The sequence below is a fragment of the Sylvia atricapilla genome, chromosome 3, assembly GCF_009819655.1.
Source record: "Sylvia atricapilla isolate bSylAtr1 chromosome 3, bSylAtr1.pri, whole genome shotgun sequence".
In the NCBI taxonomy this organism is placed as follows: domain Eukaryota; kingdom Metazoa; phylum Chordata; class Aves; order Passeriformes; family Sylviidae; genus Sylvia; species Sylvia atricapilla.
The window spans coordinates 72,326,361-72,345,647 of NC_089142.1; the positions used below are offsets into that span (position 1 = coordinate 72,326,361).

Consider the following 19,287-nt stretch of genomic DNA (forward strand, 5'->3'; position numbering starts at 1 on the left):
GGCTCCCCGGCGCTGGCCCGGCCGTGCGGAGCTGTCTCCCGGCGGCGGGTGCTGAACCTCTCGGGGCGGCGGCGGCCGGAGCCCTCCCGGCCTCGCCCCGGCGCCCGGAGCGGAGGGAGGCGGCGGAGGGAGCTCCGCGGGGGATGGGGGGAGCCGGCGGCGACCCCGCGCCGCCCGCCTGAGGAGCCCGCGCACAAAGCCGCGCCGCGGCCATGGAAGAGGAGCTGAAGTGCCCGGTGTGCGGCTCGCTGTTCCGGGAGCCCATCATCCTGCCCTGCTCGCACAATGTCTGCCTGCCCTGCGCCCGCACCATCGCCGTGCAGACCCCGGAGAGCGAGCAGCACCTGCCGCCCCTGCTCCACTCTCGGGGCCCCGCGCCGCCCGGCGCCGGGCCGGGAGCGGGGCCGGGAGCGGGGCCGGGAGCGGGGCCGGGAGCGGCCGCGGGCTCCGCCGCCTGCCTGGACTCGGAGAGCGCGGCGGGCGGCGGCGGCGGGGACCACGCGGACAAGCTGAGCCTGCACAGCGAGACCGACAGCGGCTACGGCTCCTACACCCCCAGCCTGAAGTCCCCCAATGGCGTGCGGGTGCTGCCGCTGGTGCCCGCGCCCCCGGGGGCGGCGGCGGCTCCGCGGGGCGCCGGCCCCGCCAGCTCCTCCCTCACCTGCCCGCAGTGCCACCGGAGCGCGTCCCTGGACCAGCGCGGGCTCCGCGGCTTCCAGCGCAACCGGCTGCTGGAGGCCATCGTGCAGCGCTACCAGCAGGGCCGCGCCGCCGCCGCCGCCGCCGCCAAGTGCCAGCTGTGCGACCGCAGCCCGCCCGAGCCGGCCGCCGTGCTGTGCGAGCAGTGCGAGGTGCTGTACTGCGCCGCATGCCAGCTCCGCTGCCACCCGGCCCGCGGGCCCTTCGCCAAGCACCGCCTGGCCCCGCCGCCCGCACACCCGGGCGCCCCCGGCGGCGGGGACGGCGGCGGGAAGGGGGCGGCCGGCGGCCGCAAGCTGCCGACGTGCGCCGAGCACGACCTGGAGAACTACAGCATGTACTGCGTGAGCTGCCGCAGCCCCGTCTGCTACCAGTGCTTGGAGGAGGGCAAGCACAGCAAGCACGACGTGAAGGCCCTGGGAGCCATGTGGAAGCAGCACAAGGTGAGTCCCGACAGCCGGATGGGAGCTGCGGTGATGCCCGGAGCTGGAATGATGCTCAGCACTGGGGTTTGGTCATCCCAATGCCTCAAAGGCGGGGTTGCCGCCTGTGGGATATAAGGTTCTTCATGTCCATCATCCTCTCAGACTTTTCTCCCTTCGGAGTGGTGCTCTTAGGTTTTTGGCCCTTCCTAGCCTCCCACTGACCCTGCATCCTCTGCTCGGGATTGGAAAACCCAGACTCCATCTCATGTTGGCCTCACCTTCACCAGTGAGGTTCAACCAGGTCTCAGGCAAATAGCTAGAATTATCAAGTCCATCTCACTCACTTGTTTGCCTTCCACAGGTTCCTTGGCCACGCTGTCCTCAGCTTTCCCATGCTCTCGCAGTGGCAGCAGTTACCTGTGAGGAGACAGGGTGGTTGTTCCTTCTTTTCACCACCTCCCTTTCATCCAGGACTCAGTGCAAGCTGCCACAACCATGTGTCAATGAGGGAGAGTGGTCCACAGCCACCCAAATGTTTTTGGACAAGAAAGCATGGTAGAAATGATCATGGATGCCGGGAGTTCTCCTGGGCCTTAAAGAGGTCTCTTCCCACTCAGTTTCCAAAGAAGCCAGGAGTAATGGCTGGAGAGACTTTCATGACACAAAGATAAATAAGGAGTTGTAGATGGGGACTAGGGACAAGTAAAGCTTTTTCTGATTCACAGATTGTCACTGTCTGATTCGTGCTTCCCTGCAAGTGATGCTCCCTACCCCTCCCTGGATTCCTTTGTGGAGAGGTCAGAGCCATTTGCTTAGCTACACAGAAGTTTAGTGAGGTCTGGTAGAGCTGGTGGGTCACTTGGTCAGGCTTTCCTTGCTAAAAATAAGGCTTTGCAGCCATGTGAATAAAGAGCAAGATGTGGCCTTAGAAGTTGAAAATGTGTATGAAGTTAGTTCTTCCTTGCTGAGAATGATGGACCCTGGAAAAATGATTAGTTAATACATATGAGCATACAGAGGGGACTTCAATACCTGAGAGATGAGGACAATCCTTTGGAGCTTCCTGCTGTACTGGGGATAAAGGACTTCTCCCACAGCTGTGCAAAGAGTGCTTGACCAGCTCTGCTGGCTGCAGGATTCCCTTCTTTTTACTCCCTGCTTGCAGTTAGCAGTAAAGAAAGCACAGAGAGATCCTTTCAGATACTGCAGGAAAGGTCAAAATCAAGACTGGTGTCATCAACCCTTGGCCATGGAGTGGTTGAGCATAAGATAGGCTGAGGTATTTGGCAAGGCAAAAAATTGACTTTCTATTTTAAGAAGATGCCCCTTGGGGTTATCTGCATTGTTTATCCATCCAAGAAGAAAGACAGACTTCTGGAGGTGTTTCAGTTTGAATGTTCTGCCAGCAGCTCAGCCATCATTACTCCTTAGCACGGTGATTGTTTGTGAAGAGAAGTTTTCTTTGCCCAGGAGTGGCAGATTAAACATTTGCAGCTGCTGTTCATATCCCAGTGTCAGAATCCACTTCTGAGCAGAATTGTTTTGATGAGCAGGGTCTGAGTTCACAGTTCAAATGTGGCTGATGTTTTGGAGAGCATGAGAGATGAGCTTGTGATGTCTACCTTGAGTTAAAACTGTTTGATGTTTTTTTGAGCATTACAGTCCAGTGTAATCAAAGTTCAGAATCAGTAATTTTCTCTCTTTTCTACTGTTAAATATTGAAAAAAACACCTTTTGGCTTGTATTTTCACTGCATTTTTTCTGTGACTGAGGTATCATGGAACATGATTTTTCTCTTGATTTGCATATTCATTCAATGTCAAAATTCTGGTGAAAAGAAACCCTCAAAATTAAGTAATTTGGGGACTCTGAAATTATGGTCTTGTGAATATTATATTTTCCAGAAAAATGTGCTTGGCACAAAGTAAACATAATGGAACTGTATAGCCAGGCAGCCTAAATCATCAGCTCACATTCATTCAGGTAAATTGTTTTGGAATTAGATACTTCTGCTTAGAAATAGTTCTCTGATACAGCAATTTCTACAAGTTTATTACCTGCAATTACTTTGGCCAAACTATAAATTACTTACATTGAACTGGTATGCCAAATGTAATTTAAGGTTTTTATATGTTCTCTCCAGATGCTCCAGGCATAGCTGGTAGAGTCAGATGAAAGGTTTGTTCTTAGACCAAGAATCCTTCCTTGTGTTAGCCCTTTGTTTGGCTCCTCCTTTGTCTGGGCCTTGTACAGTGACCTGGTGGGAAATTACAGAGTGTATAACCTTGTCCAGGCCATGCTGCAGACCATGCAAAGAAATGTGCACTTACCCTCAGCTGTACAGCTGATACCAAAGCTATTCTGGACTGGTTGGCCCCTGTTAGTGGTGCAGGTTCCCCACGGCACTGATGTGTGCAACTTCTCCTACAGAGAAAGTAAAATTGGTGTAAAATAACAAGGCTCCAATGGCACAAATCTATGAAAATCCCCTGCTTTAGCTGGACTTCATTATATTCACTTGCCTAAAAAGTGCATCTGGACCAGCAGTTCAAAGTTGTTAAGAAAAACTCTTAGTCCTCTGTTGAAGTTTAATCCTTTCATGTCTTCCTAGCAAGTACAGTGGTACTGTAATCACATTTAGGTAGGACTTCAGACCTATGAATATGAGGAATGATGGGGGACACATTTCAACTCTACCTATTCTAAAGGGTTAACTATACATACCTGCCAAAATGCTGAAAGCACCCACAGCTGGATAGGTCTGTGAAGGGCAGGCAGGCAGGGAGTTGCAGGCAAGTGTAGGAGTCCACATGCCTGCTTTTATTTCCTGACCTAAAGACTTGTGTGTCCCAAAACCATGTGGGCTTTATGAGAATTCAACACCAGGACAAGCTTATCTAATCAACAGTCAATCTGCTGCTAAAGAGGGATGGAGGGAAGGCAAGCTAAATGAGCATGAACTGTTTGGTTGAAAAAGGACATGGCCATTATCTGGTTCATTTTTTGAAATCAGAGGTTTTCCCCTGCCCATCTGGGTTTAATTACTAACGCTTGTAATCCCTTGTGTTCTTGTAATTTCTGGAAATAGAAACTTAGTATCCATCTCCAGCCCTCACATTATTGGTTTCAGGACCAGGTATTAAAGTTAAGATAACACCATGGTGTTCCACCAAATGGTGGAACATAATTTGTCAGGTGTTATTAATTGTCCCAGTCAATGGAGCGTGTTACATCTCAGTTTGACTTACAATAAATTTTTCTGTGCTATGAAAGATTGCTCTGGGTGTACAGGGCATTTTTTAGAGCTTGGTTTGTTTACTGAGGGCTTAGTCATGTAGCTCCACTTGATTTTAATGAGAAGTGCATGACTAAATTCCTCTGATTTGCAAGGTATCTTTTACAAATGCTTGGAAAAACAAAGCTATTATCTCTAAGTGGGTTTCACAAATGGAAATCTGGTCTTCTACTCGGCTTCATGCTGCAGCCGAGCTAATGCAACCACAGGTTTTAATGAACAGATCAATTTGCTTATGAGCCCTTTAGACAGTGACATGGCTGAGTTTCTGTTGCAGCTCTGTGATGGGAGTGTGCCAGGAGCCAGGAGTGACTGTGCTGATTGCTATTGGTATATATGCTGCTTACAATTCGTCTGTGGTGGTTTTCTACAGTCCTCAAAGTTCATTGACAAGCCTCTGGTTCAGCTTAGACATCCCAGGTGTTAGCTGAGGAAAGGGAAGGTTAGGCCTAGAGTGTGGACTTCAAAAAGACATATTCTATGTGCCTTACTGGTCTAAAGTTAGAGAAAGGGGTTTTTCCAACTTTTGCAGAAATATTCGCTCATTTGTTGAGTTGGAGCATGGGAAGCTGGACCCCCAAAGGGACATTACTGTGGAGTCTGAGAAGGTGGATTTGTCTTTAAAGTCCTAGTGTATCTCAGGTTTGGTAGGATACTACCACATTTATAAAGATTTCAGACTTGGAAGAAAAAGAAGTGTCATTTTGGAAAGCACTTGGGGATTTTTCAGCATGACAGACGCTACTGTGTAAGTGTAAGACTACTACCTCCTTATGCATGTGGGTAGCTGTCTTGTAAAAAGGTGTTTTGACTTTCCAAGTTGCTGCAATAAAGTGGAATGTGCAGACACAATACTTGACTGCCCCCACATGCATATTTCACCTTCATTAAATCTGATTATAGTAAAATTCCTGACTATTCTTTTCTAGCACAAACACTTTGTGGAATTAGGAATACATGTAAGCCTTTTAGCACATTATTAATCATCAAATCTAAGGATTACTAAGAAAAACATTTGCATTTTATCACTAACTTTTTGGGTTTTCTCCTCTTCTTTTCTCCCTTGCAGGCACAGCTGTCTCAGGCTTTAAATGGTGTTTCAGATAAAGCAAAGGAAGCTAAAGAATTTTTGGTTCAGCTGAAAAATTTATTGCAGCAGATCCAGGTAACTGTAGAATATTATCTGTTTTGATAATACAGTAATCAATAGAACTGAGTGAATAATTTATTTGATGACTTTGTCTCCTGTGTTATTCTCATCTTTCCTGGAATCATCTGACCTTTCTTGAATGGATTTTCTAGGTAAAATTATTCATCAAATAATGCCTGCAAGCCCCTTTTAGCTTCTAGATTGTTTGCTGTTTGTCGCAAAAGCTGATACTCAATACTGGACATCTGAGCTGTGTTGATTAGTGTTTGATTGAATCCATTAGTCATGCTTCTAGACTCCTCCCATGACTGCAATTGCTTGAATTCAGCATTTAGGATAAATTCTCATTTTAACACATTCCAAATGTACTGCTAGCTTTTCATCTTAAATTTTCTAAAAATGCACTAATTTCTGCAAAAAAATCCAGTCAACCTGCCTATTAGAGTGCTTGTAGGAATGACCTACACATACTCAAAAATGCAGGAATATTCTACAATAACAAAAAAAGAGTAACTGCCACTAAATCAATGTGTCGTTTATTGGAGCGTAAGTTATTTTCATGTCTGTAATTGTCCAGATTTAATAGTCGGAGAAAGAGCTCATAGTGAGTGCAGTAATTGAGGGCACAAACCCAAAATTAAATAAGCCTTAATTTCCATCAAATTTAGACTCATCAGTGCTGGAGGTCAGATGATCCTCAGGGTCCTTCTTGCCCTGCAGAGTGTACCTGGAAATGTGCCACTCTAGTTTGAGCTGCCCAGTGTCCAGGAGGGGACACTTGTTTCCTGCTGCAGCAATGCTCTACAGCCATGGGATATGCAACTTCTGCTCTTCAGTAGCCCACTCTGCTGCTTGCTCATTGTTCATCAAGAAGTCCTGTGCTTGTTAGTAACAGAAAACCAAAGCAGAGGTTCAAAAAGTTTATAATTTATTCATTAAAGTATGCCACTGAAAACCCTGGAGGATGAATTTGTAGCACAAGAGCTGCCCAAACTCTTGGGTTGCCTCAGGGCAGCCTACCTACCCACCCTCACAGTCTGCCAGGGCCACGTGGGAAAGGGAACACAGCAAAAGGAGGAACTGATAAAATTAAAGGACATTTAACTGAAAGAAACCAGTGCAAAGCCACTGACTGGCACCTGAAAGGTGCTGTATTTTGGCTGTAGTGTGAGGTTTCTCTCAGCTGACTTACCCATTTAACAGTTACATAGCTCAGCCTGCTTTTTTCACTGTCCAAGGAGAAAAGACAGGCACCTCTAGAGAGCACTTCTTCCTATAGGTATGAACAGCTATTATAGGATGAGATAAACCATGCAAGACAGTAGTCTATCACCAATCTTTCTTGAGTCATCTAGCTCCATTACAAATGTATTTTTCTCTCCTGAAACCTAGAAGTGGCCTATTATGACTATTTATGACTATGCTGTAAAATCCTTTAATGTGTTTCAATAAAATTACTGCCAAATTGCTCTGCATAAGGGAGCTGCTACAGTTGGATCAAAAGACCAAGCCAATTATTTGATGCTGCTTGTTGCTTAAAATGCTACAGGAGAGCTCAAAAGAGGAAATTATATCCAGCAGTACCCTCTAACATTTTGCTAAGTCTGGGCACGAATCCGAATCTGACCCTCACGTGTTGAGCCAGTCTTCATGCTGAGCTCGAGTGAAACATCAAATTTCAGCATACCAAAACAGCAGGACTAATCAGCTGCATATTGTATTCCTAAGTAAAAGAAGGCTGAGGCATGGCTCTGAGATGCTCACCGCCACACTTTAACCCTTAAGGAGCTCCCTGGAATGGTTTTCTCCCCTGATAAATTGCACTCTTCTCATGCAATGGCCTTTGATGATAGCACATACCAGGGAATGCTACTGGGAGTCAGGTTTGGTACAGCCACGATCTCCAAGGGGAAAGAGTTCAATGTGTCTTGAGCCAGTCTGTGCCTTTTGACATTTGGACAAAAAACTGTTCTTGTACTGTTGTTTTGTGGGGGAACCAATGTAGCCTTTGTGCATAGGTTTATAGCCAGACACAGATCTCAGAGCAGGTTATTTACAGTAGGAATCTTATGATGATAAGACTCACATATGGACATTTACCCTTCAGCAAAAATGTATTTTAGTAATACTTTTGCACAAAGGAGTAAGCAATATGTTAATTTTTTTTATTTTGTGTCAATGCACGGCAGACCAGACAGCCATCCACACTCTTTATCTCCTCCCTGAGTTTGCCAGACCTACCAGGAACCATGCTTTTAACTTACCTGGGGCAGTTGCAAATTCATAATCTACTTTCCCCTGCTTTGCAAATCTGTTGTTCCCCCCTCTTTTTTTCCTGCCTTTCTCTTCTCTGAAGTCACTTTTATATCTCTTGGTCTTTTCTTTTCAGATACTGCCTGTTCCTCATTGCTCCTGTTGCTTCCTTGCTTCTCCCTGTTGCTGTCATGATCTGATTTTCCCATTTTCCCATCTGCTGTAACAATTTCATACTTTCTCACTTGAAGGAGGCATAGAGCCAAACACCCCGTTTGATGTGTGAGCAGAAAATGAGGAGAGAGATGATGCACTGCAGCCACCGACTGACTCGGGCTCTGTGCACAGTCCAGCACTTCCAGAGTAACGGGATGGAAATGGGCTGGAGGGGAAGCTGGGTGTGACACAAGCCGAGGAAGGAGACACTCAAGCAGGAAGAGTCTAAGACGAACCTGTGAGCAGGAGCTGAGCCGTCTGGTGTCTGCCCACCACCAGATAAACCCCCACCCACATCTCGCTGGCAGGTCCAGGGCTGCGGTGGGGGCTCCTCTGGGAGCACTGACCCTGCATCCATCAGCTGGAGAACGGGATGTACGGGTCACGGTGGGGGAAAGCAGTACAGTACAGTGAAAATTTTGAACTCGAAATAAAGAAGGCAAAGCAAATGAGTAGAAAGTAAGAGAAAAGTGAAAGAGCTAAGAGATAGTAATGAGTTAGGGGATTATAATGGCTTAGCAAAGAGGTGCTTCTCCTTCAGTACATGTTTAAAATCTTCTCACATTTAATGATGGTTGGTTTTTTAAATCTAATTGGGTGTTTGGGAGGAAAGCTGAGAGCACTCCTAAACATCTCCTTGGAAGAGGAGCTTTAAAGTTTTCTCCTTCTAGTCTCATGAGCAGACGAGGTGAGGGAGAGTCTTCCTTTGAATGGGTACTACAGCAGCAGTTCCAGGGATTTATGTAATGCTAAATTGTTCCCAGACCCTACTAAAGGCTCAGTATTGTGTACCTCATGCTGGTTTCTGCCTAGCAAAGAATTTTACCATAATGTGAATAGAAACTTGCCTCTTTTTAAACAGCTAATCAAATACATAGCTCCACTGCCAAGTGCTACTATTTTAAAAAAAGCACTAGAAGCAACACACAAACCTTAGGGCTTTGTACCTCATTAATTTCCTTGTAATAAGCCAGCAGACCAGATTCTGGTCCATAATTCTGTTCTAATTGCTGTGGTACAGAGCCAGTGATTTCAAACTTGCTACAGTGGGATAATTAAAACAGATTGGAGCAGAATCCTCTCATGTATGTATTCACTGTGTATGTTACATTTAGCATTTCCATTATGTTGTACTACATCTGTTGTCTGGAAAGTGCCAGTAAATCAAGGTTTTGAATAAGACCATTTTTTATGGTGTGGCATCTTACTGTTTCATTTTATAGCATGCAGCTATTACTGGTACAGCTGTAATGAAATCAGAAAGGCAGCAAAAATGCTGAGGATCTTGAAAGGAAATCTTTTCTGAACAGAAAAGCAGGTATGAACAATCAGTTAAGCTGCAAACTATGGTGTTTGATGAGTATGGCTCTCTCCTTGTTGCAGGAGAACGGGCTGGATTACGAGGCCTGTCTCGTGGCTCAGTGTGATGCCTTGGTTGACGCACTAACACGGCAAAAGGCAAAACTGCTCACAAAGGTCACCAAGGAACGTGAGCACAAGCTGAAGGTGAGCACTCCTCTCATCAGCTCAGCACAGCTGTTGATAGATACCTGGTGTGTTTTATCAAGCTCCCCAACCCTTTACGCCACGAAATCTCCTAGTAACCAAATTCTGAAGTCCTTTAGCAGGTTCCAGCTCAGCAGTTTAATGGAACTGTGCCTGCAGACATTATATGATGGATATACTTCAGGAGTTTGTTGAATAAGACCATCAGCCTTTATTTATCTGATGGTTTGGGACTGTCTTTTGAGAGGTACTTATCAGCAAAACCTGTTTGTGGTTTGAATTTTGGGACCTTCTGCCCAAGTAAACAGTTGTGATTTTGATATCGCCTTGAATCTTTAAATTCAGGTAAGCTCCAGAAATGCAGTAAAATTCAGTAAATGCAGTAAAAGGAGAAGCCAAAAGGAAATCTAAAATTGTTGAATGAAGTAGCAGTCAAGAAATATTTAAATAGGCACATTTCTTAAAATGCTGATCCTTATGTGATTTTGAGGTACTATAGTGCCGTTCACATTAAAAGTATCTAAAACAGAAGGAAAAACTGAAGTGGATTATCTAACACATCAGTTAACAATATCTACCTGAGACCAGCATTCAGCTTGCTTAGCAAGAGCCAGCACTTAGGACATACTACTGACAGCACAGCAAACCCTGCAGTTTATTGCTGTCACAACTTGTCCTACAGAACACAGTTAGACCCGGTCCACAGCTGTGTGGCAGCATTTTTCCAAATCTGGAAGAGTTAGATGCAGCTATTTTATTTCTTAATTCCAACAATGTGTTCTTAAGCAGAGCAGGTTCAATGCTAAATTGTGAAGAAAGTGTTAGGGCATGATCTGTGAGAAACCACTCCAGCAGTTTGCCTCTAAAGTGAAGGACTTTTTAAAAGCTCAGATGTTAGTGAAAGTGTGACTGGAAATGTGAACACTGCAAATGCAGAGACATGTTCTGTGCCCTCTCTGCCCCAAGCAAGCCTAATCTTTGAGCAATTAGTCTGCTCTGAAAATTGAGATTCCCTGTGCACAACATTTTGCCGAGCTAATTATCGGTATTTACAATACAGAGCGAGTGAGTGAAGCTGATGGAGATACAGCAGTGGCCATATGGCAGCTAAATTAAGCATAGATTTAACACACTCTCCCATTCCTTGTCTCTTCTGAAATAATTTTATACTGTTCACTGCAAGCTGAGGCAGTCATAGAACTGTACTGATGTTTGTTTTCCAGGTTGTTTGGGACCAGATAAATCATTGCACACTGAAGCTACGCCAGTCAACAGGGCTTATGGAATACTGCCTGGAAGTTATCAAAGAAAATGATCCCTCTGGGTTTTTACAGGTATTTTTCTTCCTAATGTTCTGGGGAAAAAAAAAAAAAAAAAAAAAAAAAAAAGTTAAATATAAGTCTAAAAATGTCTGGCCCTTCCACCTCCAAGGCAGTTTCACCTCAACTCCTGTAAGTACTGTCTAAAAACTCAGAGAGCCAGGTGCCTGCATGAGCATCCCAGCAAAGAGATGGCTTTAACAGCTGTACCCTGACTGAGGTGGGGAGTTAGTGGTCACACCACTCCCCTAACTCTTTCCTCTTGCCAGCCCTTCCTTCTGGGCTGAGAGAAAGATGCTATGCAGCTAATGATAGCTTTTGCAGAATATTATTTTATTCTCATCTGATAAACCCAACACAGGGCCCCACAGAGCTCTCTGATTAATTTGGAGAGGTCAGTGACTCAGCAGAGTAGTACTTCACGCCCTTGTGTTTCTCCCCTTTGCTTTGCCATGTAAAAGATTCCTTTCAACACCTCCCCTGTAAGGAAATCTAGTCTGAAGGGACTTGCCTCTAGCTTTGCTTCACTAAGATTGCTGCATCAAGACCTGTGGCAGCTCCAGGTACCTTTTCTTTGAAAAATATGGCCTAGCCAATAATTGCCTTAATTTGCAGGATATTGTTTCTTAGGTGCAAACAGTGGAAGTGTCTATTGATGAGGCAAAACAAAACAGTGCTATTTTCCCATTAATTATTTTGCTTAATTTATTTTAATATGATTATTAATTATTTTATTTTGCCCTAGTAGTTTTGTTGCCTTATTCATTGCCTAAAAAGAAAGGTACATAAACAAAAATGACCTGCACACATGAATGCATGAGTGTCAGAGGTCTGTCAGAGCATTCCTAAAAAACAGGATGAGAATTAGCCAACCTAAACCTATTAGCACTCCAGACTGATTGTTACTGTCACATCTGGTCTCAAGCAAGAGAGGGAAATGTGTGATGTAGATTAATCCCAAGATTACACAGAGTTTACCAGGCTGTTGGTTTGACACTACAGGCCAAAAAAAACTCTTTAGGTCTTACCTACATGCTACCTAGATATATGCTTTACTTTCTTTCCATCCAGCTTACTTTCCCTAAAACTTTTGTGGCTTCAGTTTTTGCAGCACCCCTTTATAAAAAATAAAACCAAAACCATATTTGTTTTTACTTTTTCATGGTTTATTTAATGATGTTTTCAAGACAGCCAGCAGACACCCGGGCACTGCACTACTTTGAGCAACTGCTCCTGCACCAGGATATTGAGATATGGCCAAGGAATGAGACAGCATGAGACAGCATCCCAGGAAGTGACTCCAAGGTTGCAGGAGGCTGTAGGATGCTCCTCCACCTACTGAACATACTGATTGGGAGCTGTTGATGTAGGGGCTGAGATAGGAGTGTCCTGAGGAAAAGTATCCAAATTCCTGCAACAAAGGAAAACTCTCTCTGTTATACCCAGAAAAAAAAAATCTACTCCCTGTGACTTACAGGAAGTTCACTGTCAGGGACTCCAGATATCCAAATGGCAGCTTTGCTGAACTCAGGGACAGTTGAGTTCATTGATTTCCACAGAGCCAGGATTTAACTTCCAGAAGCATCTGTTGTGATCATTTTGGTTTGACTTTTGGTCTGATTGTCTGTGGGCTGAGCTAGAGCAAAGCTTTAAAAATTAAATTCAGTTTCGATGTAATGGTAGAAAATCCATCATATATATGAAAATCTATCTGACAATTTATCACCCTCACTGTGAGTAATATGCACCTTCCTTACCATTTGATTTTTTAATCCTTTAGCTTTCATCCACTGAATCATCTCTGCTGAATGGAGAGACTCAAACATTTAAGCCTCTCTTTGTGCAACTTCTTTTTAAACAGGAGAGCAAAAGTAGACCATGCAGATCAGAGAACAGAGTACAGAATTATATGTGGCATTCAAAGGCGTGACACACAACGTAATCTTAACAGGCTTTATAAATGCAGCTTTTACTTTCTTAGCCTAAGATGAGATTTATCTTAAAAAGACAAGATGAAAGGATGCAACATAAATGGACCTCACCCCAAAACTACTAGATCCCATCTCGTCTGTTTTGCTGTCTTAATCCTGTTTCCTTTGTGCTGTATCTCACTGGCATTCTGTCATTTTTAATGTCTGCATCTGCCATTTCCTTATAAACCTGATCCTGTCTTTCAGATTTCGGATGCTTTAATCAAGCGTGTTCAGGTATCTCAGGAACAGTGGGTCAAAGGAGCTTTGGAGCCAAAAGTATCTGCTGAGTTTGACTTGACTCTGGATAGTGAACCTTTACTGCAGTCAATTCACCAGCTGGATTTTATTCAGATGAAATGTAGGGGTGAGCTTTTATGATTTTCCTTTTTCTGTTTTTCATGCATGTGTTGAAACAGTGCTGGAAGGTGTGAAGATACTGAAGGAAGAAAGAGGAATTACCTGAATTTGCTGGATAGTTTTAAAAGGTTTTCAGGCAAATTCAGTCACTGGGTGTTTCCTGAAAAGGTGTGGTCCCCTCATATGTATAATCCTTAAGTGCATCTAGTATTTCTATCTGAGCTGAACAAACTCAGATAGAAGTACCAGATGCACTTAAAAGATTGTAAAGATAAATTCTTCGGAGTAGGGCTTTGAAGGTTAATAGGACATGAGCTGCATGAAGCTTCATGCCATTTTGTAGCATTCCTAGGTTTGACATGGTTAATTCAAGATATCATGGTTAATTCAAGATTACCCCTATCTTGTCAGAAACGCCTGAAGTAGAAAATAAATGTTACACACACACACACACACACACACACAAAAGCAGGGAAAAACCCCCCAGCCTTTGACCTTTGACTCATATCTGGACTGTGCTGCAAAAAGTGTCCATCTTAATAAGAAAATCACAAGGAAGAGATTCACAAAGGGAAACTACCTCCATGGCTGTACCACACAAGGGGGAAGTAGCTCCATGGCTATACCATTCCTTGGTTCCAGGTATCTGGATAATTCTGGTAGACAAGCTAGAGGAAACTGAGGTTAAAAAATGAATTTAAAAGAAGAAGCTGATGAACAGGACATGCCACTGACATTAAATTAAAAAAAAAAAAAAAAAAAAATTAACATCATGAGCTTGCAATGGGGTTAGTTTATGTGGAGCAGGATGAGAACTGCATCAGAATTAGAAAGATCCATAGAACAGTTGGGTTTGAAAGCCATTGTGGTCGCTGGGAATGATGTCATTAGCTTCTCTCAGTGGTGATTCAAGCCTTAATTATGCATGTGGGTGACAGGATAGAGGCTGCCAGAAGTCAGTGAATGAGTTAAGGATATTCCTGTATGATGTCAGATGTGGTGGTTTGTTGTTTTGGTTTTTTTGTTTTTGAGCAAGCAAAAAGCATTTTGTTCGGCTTTTAAGTTCTCTGTGGGCCTAATTCTACACCTAAGATTCCCAAGGTGAAGTAATTAGGGTGGGTAATTTGGCAGCTATGTGGAGAAACAATGTACAAACAGTTAAAGGCCAGAGTCTGATCACCAAGAATGCTTTGCATCTTGGCATAAACAGGCTGTGTTAAAGTTATTCAATAAACATCTGTGAACTGCTCCTTTGAAATGTTGTCAGACAGGCAAATGGAGTCAAGAGAGAAGGAATATCACTGATAAAACTCCTCTGAGTGTTGTCTGCACTTGTCTTTTAAAAATCAGTTTATATTTAATGCTAGCCATATTTATTGTGAAAAATATTTAATACTAATCTCCCACCACTCTCCTTTACAAACATACGAAAAATTTAGCTAAACCAGTCACATAGATTGCTAATTAACCACAGGTTACCTGAGGTGAGACCAGTTTAGGTGTTTGGCCTGTGGACATTCACCTGTCTTTAAGCTTGAAGATTTACAAAACTTTAATTGAGTCAGGTTCACTTGTGCTTTATGAAAGATTATGTTATCTGCTATGCTCTCATTTATCATATGATGGCAGGGAAGCTCTGGTGCTGAGTTAGACACAACCTGAGGAGCAGAGAAAAAGATAGGACTTTTGCAGCCCGACCCTGTGCAGCGCTTCCAAACACCCTTGGGCTTTGCTCCCCAGAGTCAGGGTTAGCCCTCAGGAAAGGCTTTTGCTTGAGCTGTCTTGGTCTTGACCAGGGATTATCTGTTGCATGTCCCATCAGGTTGGTGAGCACAAACAGTGTGATCATGCACACACCACTCAGAGAATAGTGGAAAGGGTGTTAACCTGGCCACCATTCCTTAAGGTGCATCAGGGATGGCATTGTTCCCCTTCACACCTCTCTGTGTGCCCAAGCAGAACAAGCCATTGACCAGTTCCAAGCTGACATTCATAGGTATTGGGGATTGTTTAGTATATAGACGTGTATTTATCTTTATTTATGACAGCAAGTCTATTTTAATTTGAACTTCACAGTCTGACATTTAGGCCTTTTTTTTTTTTTCTGAAATTTTACTTCTATGATCTCAACCAGCTCTGCATTATTTTAGAATCATAAAATTATCTGGGTTGGAAGGAAACCGTAAAGACCATCTATTCCCATCCCCTGTCACAGGCAGGGACACCTTTCACTAGACCAGGTTGCTCAGAGCCCCGTCCAGCCTGGCCTTGAACACTTCCAGGAATGGGGCATCCAAGTCTTCCCTGGGCACCCTGTTTCAGTGCCTCACCACCCTCACAGTAAAGACTTTCTTCCTAATACCTAATCTAAACCTTCTCTCTTTCAGTTTGAAGTCATTCTCCCTGTCCTATTACTATTTGCCCTTGTAAAAACTCCCTCCCCAGCTCTCTAGTAGGCCTCTTTAGGTACTGGAAGGCCACAAATATGGTCTCGCTGGAGTCTTCTCTTCTCTTCTCTTCTCTTCTCTTCTCTTCTCTTCTCTTCTCTTCTCTTCTCTTCTCTTCTCTTCTCTTCTCTTCTCTTCTCTTCTCTTCTCTTCTCTAGGCTGAACAACATCAGCTTTCTCAGCCTGTCTTCACTGGAGATGTGCTCCAGCCCACTGATCACCTTTGTGTCCCTCTTCTGGACCTACTCCCACAGTTCCATGTCCTTCCTATTGTTGGAGGCCCTGGAGATGGACACAGTACATCGAGCCATTGACCGTAACTCTTTCAGTGCAGCCATCCAGCCAATTTCTTATCAACTGAGAGATCCATTCATTAAAATTCTTGTCTTTCCATTTTAGAGACAGGAATGACATGGGAGACAGTGTCAAATGCTTTGCACATGTCCAGGTAGGTAACACCAGATCCTCTTCCCTCATCTGTCACTGCTGTTATTCTATCATGGAAGGCCACCAAACTTGCCAGGCATGATTTGCCCTTCTTCAGATGCACTGCTTGCATTTTCTCATGCAGAGTGGTCTTGCATCTAGAAATATAGGTATCACAGAGTAATCAACTCAGCATTTCGGGAGCAACCACCCAAACAAATTGAGAACATCATTTTATTGACTGTAAGGACAAGCTGCAGTTGTATGGTGATGTTTTGCTATTTATGATCATGAGCACTGGAACAGATTGCCCAGCGAGGTTGTGGAGTCTCTCTCACTGGAGATGTTCAAGAACCATAGGGACACAATCCTGTACCAGGTGCTGTAGGATGTCCCTGCTTGAGCAGGGGGGTTGGACCAGATGGTTCCCTGTGGTCCCTTCCAAACTGACCTGTTCTGTGATGCTGTGACTTGCATATTTCTGAGCATCCAGTTTCACAAAGAAAAAATGTGTACGTCTCTTCATATCTATTCGTCTTTCTTCAATCCTACCTTTGCCAGCACACCAACAAGTCTTCAGTCTTTGTCAAATGTTGATGTTGAGGTGAGTGTTACTAAAGTAATTTTACTGGTTAATCTGACAAGGGCAGATTAAAACATTAAAGATGTCAGTGATCTGTAAAGGAAGTTTTGGGGAAATCTAGAACAGGGCAAGCATGGCTTTTCCAATTGTAAGTAGGTTTTTTTTCCAGAAGTGTTTTTTTTTTTTTTCCAATGTAATATCTGTATTACTGTTATCAGTGCTTAGTGCATGACTGAATTTCTATTTTTTTTCCAAACTCTGGCCTCATGGCCTCATTCAACCTCATTGAACTTGCATGGGTCATTTAGAGTGAAAGCATGCTTGTAAGTAAACATTGATTCACTGTGTTAGACAAAGAAGAATGAAAATGATAACAAATCACATTACATTTGCTTCAATGACATGTTCATCTACATTACCGATGCACTCTGTATAAGCACAGATCTAAAGCTCATCTCAAAAAATAAAGGTCATAGGGCTCTTTTTGTTTTTTACAGAAAGAAGCAATCTAAGAACAAATTAAATGTGCAGAGATGTGATAGGTGCAGAAGTAATGCTTAGGCAGTCATGTTGATCAAAAGGTCCCACACTCCCTGCCACCTGAGAGACACTCAAACAGCTCTAGTAGCTGCTGGCATTTTGAGCTTTCCTGGATAATTTTTCTGTGTCCACGTTTTCTTCTCTCTGTTGCCTTTACTGAGTGCATTGGCACAAAATTCCTGATGCCTGGCTTGATGTGTACTTCACATACTCTCCGTTTATTGGCACAGGCAAATGCACGTTCGGGGTTTGTTTTGTTCACACAGCTGTAACTGGCATGCAGTCTCGATTGGCTGAAAAACAGGACTACATACAAAATCGGAAAATATATAGCTACTCTACTTTTCTGTACCAGCTCTGAACATCCATTCATATACCCCTTCTCCATGTCCTGAGTGACTCCTTCCCTCTTCTGCAAACAATGTAGACTCCCCAGACACATCGGCCACAAATCTCTGCTTCTCCAGGCATAAGCTGTACAGCCCTGACAATTAAGGACAACTGTTTCACCTTAAGCTTTACCTCTGGTTCTTTCTGCTCTGTGTCATGGACTCAGCTCCTTGTGGTCTCTCCTCTCATAATGCTGTTTGTAAGGCACTTGCTACAGCAGTGAATCAGGCTATTCCAGGGCTATACTGCAGTTTTTGGAGGAAGTCAAAGTTTTTGTGTTTCTGGGGGTCCATTTCTTTTTGGTGCATTTAGTCGTTTAAAAACTAGTCTGGGAAGGTGGATGACATCATTGTACCATTTGCTTGTCAAGAGGACAAAAGACAACATCTTAGAGCCGCCCTACTGCACCCTCTGAGGGGCCTACCCTGATCAGCCATGAGATGCATTGAGCAATGTGTTTGGGAACTACTCAGTTGACACGAGACATCAGTCAGTGTCACATTTGTTATCGAAGAATGACCTGCATGAAGCACTTTAAAAATAGCAAGACATCATTCAGACTTATTAGTAAGTCCCACTGTGCCAAGGCAGTATCATTTCTCCCTTAATATTTTCCTTCAAAAAATCTCTTGAGAACTTTAAATTGGTCAAGAAGTGGGACAGAACTGTATTTTAACATCTGAGTCTTTTTTTTTACAGCACTTAGCCTGTATTTTTCTTTTCTTAGTCCTATTCCATTGCTGTGAACTGTATACCAGTGTCCCGATTATTCAACTCACTTTGCACTTTCCTATGATTTTTACAAGTGTTCATCTTTTCTCCTCCCATAGAGAATTTGAGATCAAGGCAAATCTCTGCCTATCCGCATCCATTGGAGGAAGCAGGAGGGCAGACACAGAGAGCATCATGCAGCAAAGCTGCGCAGGTGCTTGGCAGGAGCTTCTTGCCTCTCCTTCAGGAGAGCTGTGCCATTCAGGCCACAGGCTGGCTCAAAGAGAGCAGAAGGCTGATATGGATTACTCACAAAGCCTTGAATATCCAGCAACACATTAAAGAAGACAAGGCACTTCCCCATAATATGTGAGACTCTCACACGCTGGGCCAAAATTCATACTTCCTCTGGGAAGTGGGAAAAACAGCACCCTAGTGGATGAAAACATTTTATTCCTAGACAGCATTCCTGTTTACATAGTTAAAAGGGAACTGGAAAAAATGTATCCCCCCCCCCCCCCCCCCCCCCCCCCCCCCCAAAAAAAAAAAATCTGATTGTGTATTACATGAACAGTTCCTGAAAGCCTCCTATCAGTGTTCCTAGGAGTTAGGAGGTTAGTGATTTGTTCAGAGTTAAAGGGGCACGGTCTGTTTTGCATCTTATAAACTTCAGGAATTAGGTTTTTACCCAGTCTTGCCAGGAGGAGTCTCAGAAATGGGGCAGACCAGACAAATGCCTTCTGGGAGGGCTAACCAGTTAGCAAAACTGGCAGGAGTGTGGATGGCTGATAGAGCCACTTCTCCCAGGCTTGTCAGTCACCAGGAATACTCAGGCTAACAAACACAGACAAAACTCTAAACTTAAAATGGTTCACCTAAAAAATCCCATTACCTCTGAATTCTTCATTTTGAGATTTTTGACTCTTGTCACATTTCTGTGACTTCTCCAGACACAGTGTCTCGTAGAGAAAAGTCTGAACTTTCCATGTGAGAAAAC

The 19,287-nt window shown here is 43.9% G+C and overlaps 1 protein-coding gene across 12 annotated transcripts in view; it reads left to right on the plus strand.

The window, feature by feature from the left end:
- Window positions 1-212: 212 nt before the first annotated feature.
- TRIM67 (tripartite motif containing 67) overlaps window positions 213-19,287 on the plus strand; it is a 34,003-nt gene continuing 14,928 nt past the window's right edge. For 6 of the 12 annotated variants that reach the window (XM_066315771.1, XM_066315772.1, XM_066315775.1 and 3 more), the window contains exons 1-6: window positions 213-346; window positions 473-1,142; window positions 5,489-5,584; window positions 9,422-9,544; window positions 10,768-10,878; window positions 13,041-13,194. In XM_066315771.1, coding sequence (XP_066171868.1) covers window positions 213-346; window positions 473-1,142; window positions 5,489-5,584; window positions 9,422-9,544; window positions 10,768-10,878; window positions 13,041-13,194 — 1,288 coding nt within the window. Of the gene's footprint in view, window positions 1,143-5,488; window positions 5,585-9,421; window positions 9,545-10,767; window positions 10,879-13,040; window positions 13,201-19,287 lie in introns of all 12 variants that reach the window. The other 6 variants (XM_066315776.1, XM_066315779.1, XM_066315773.1 and 3 more) reach the window with 5 other exon arrangements.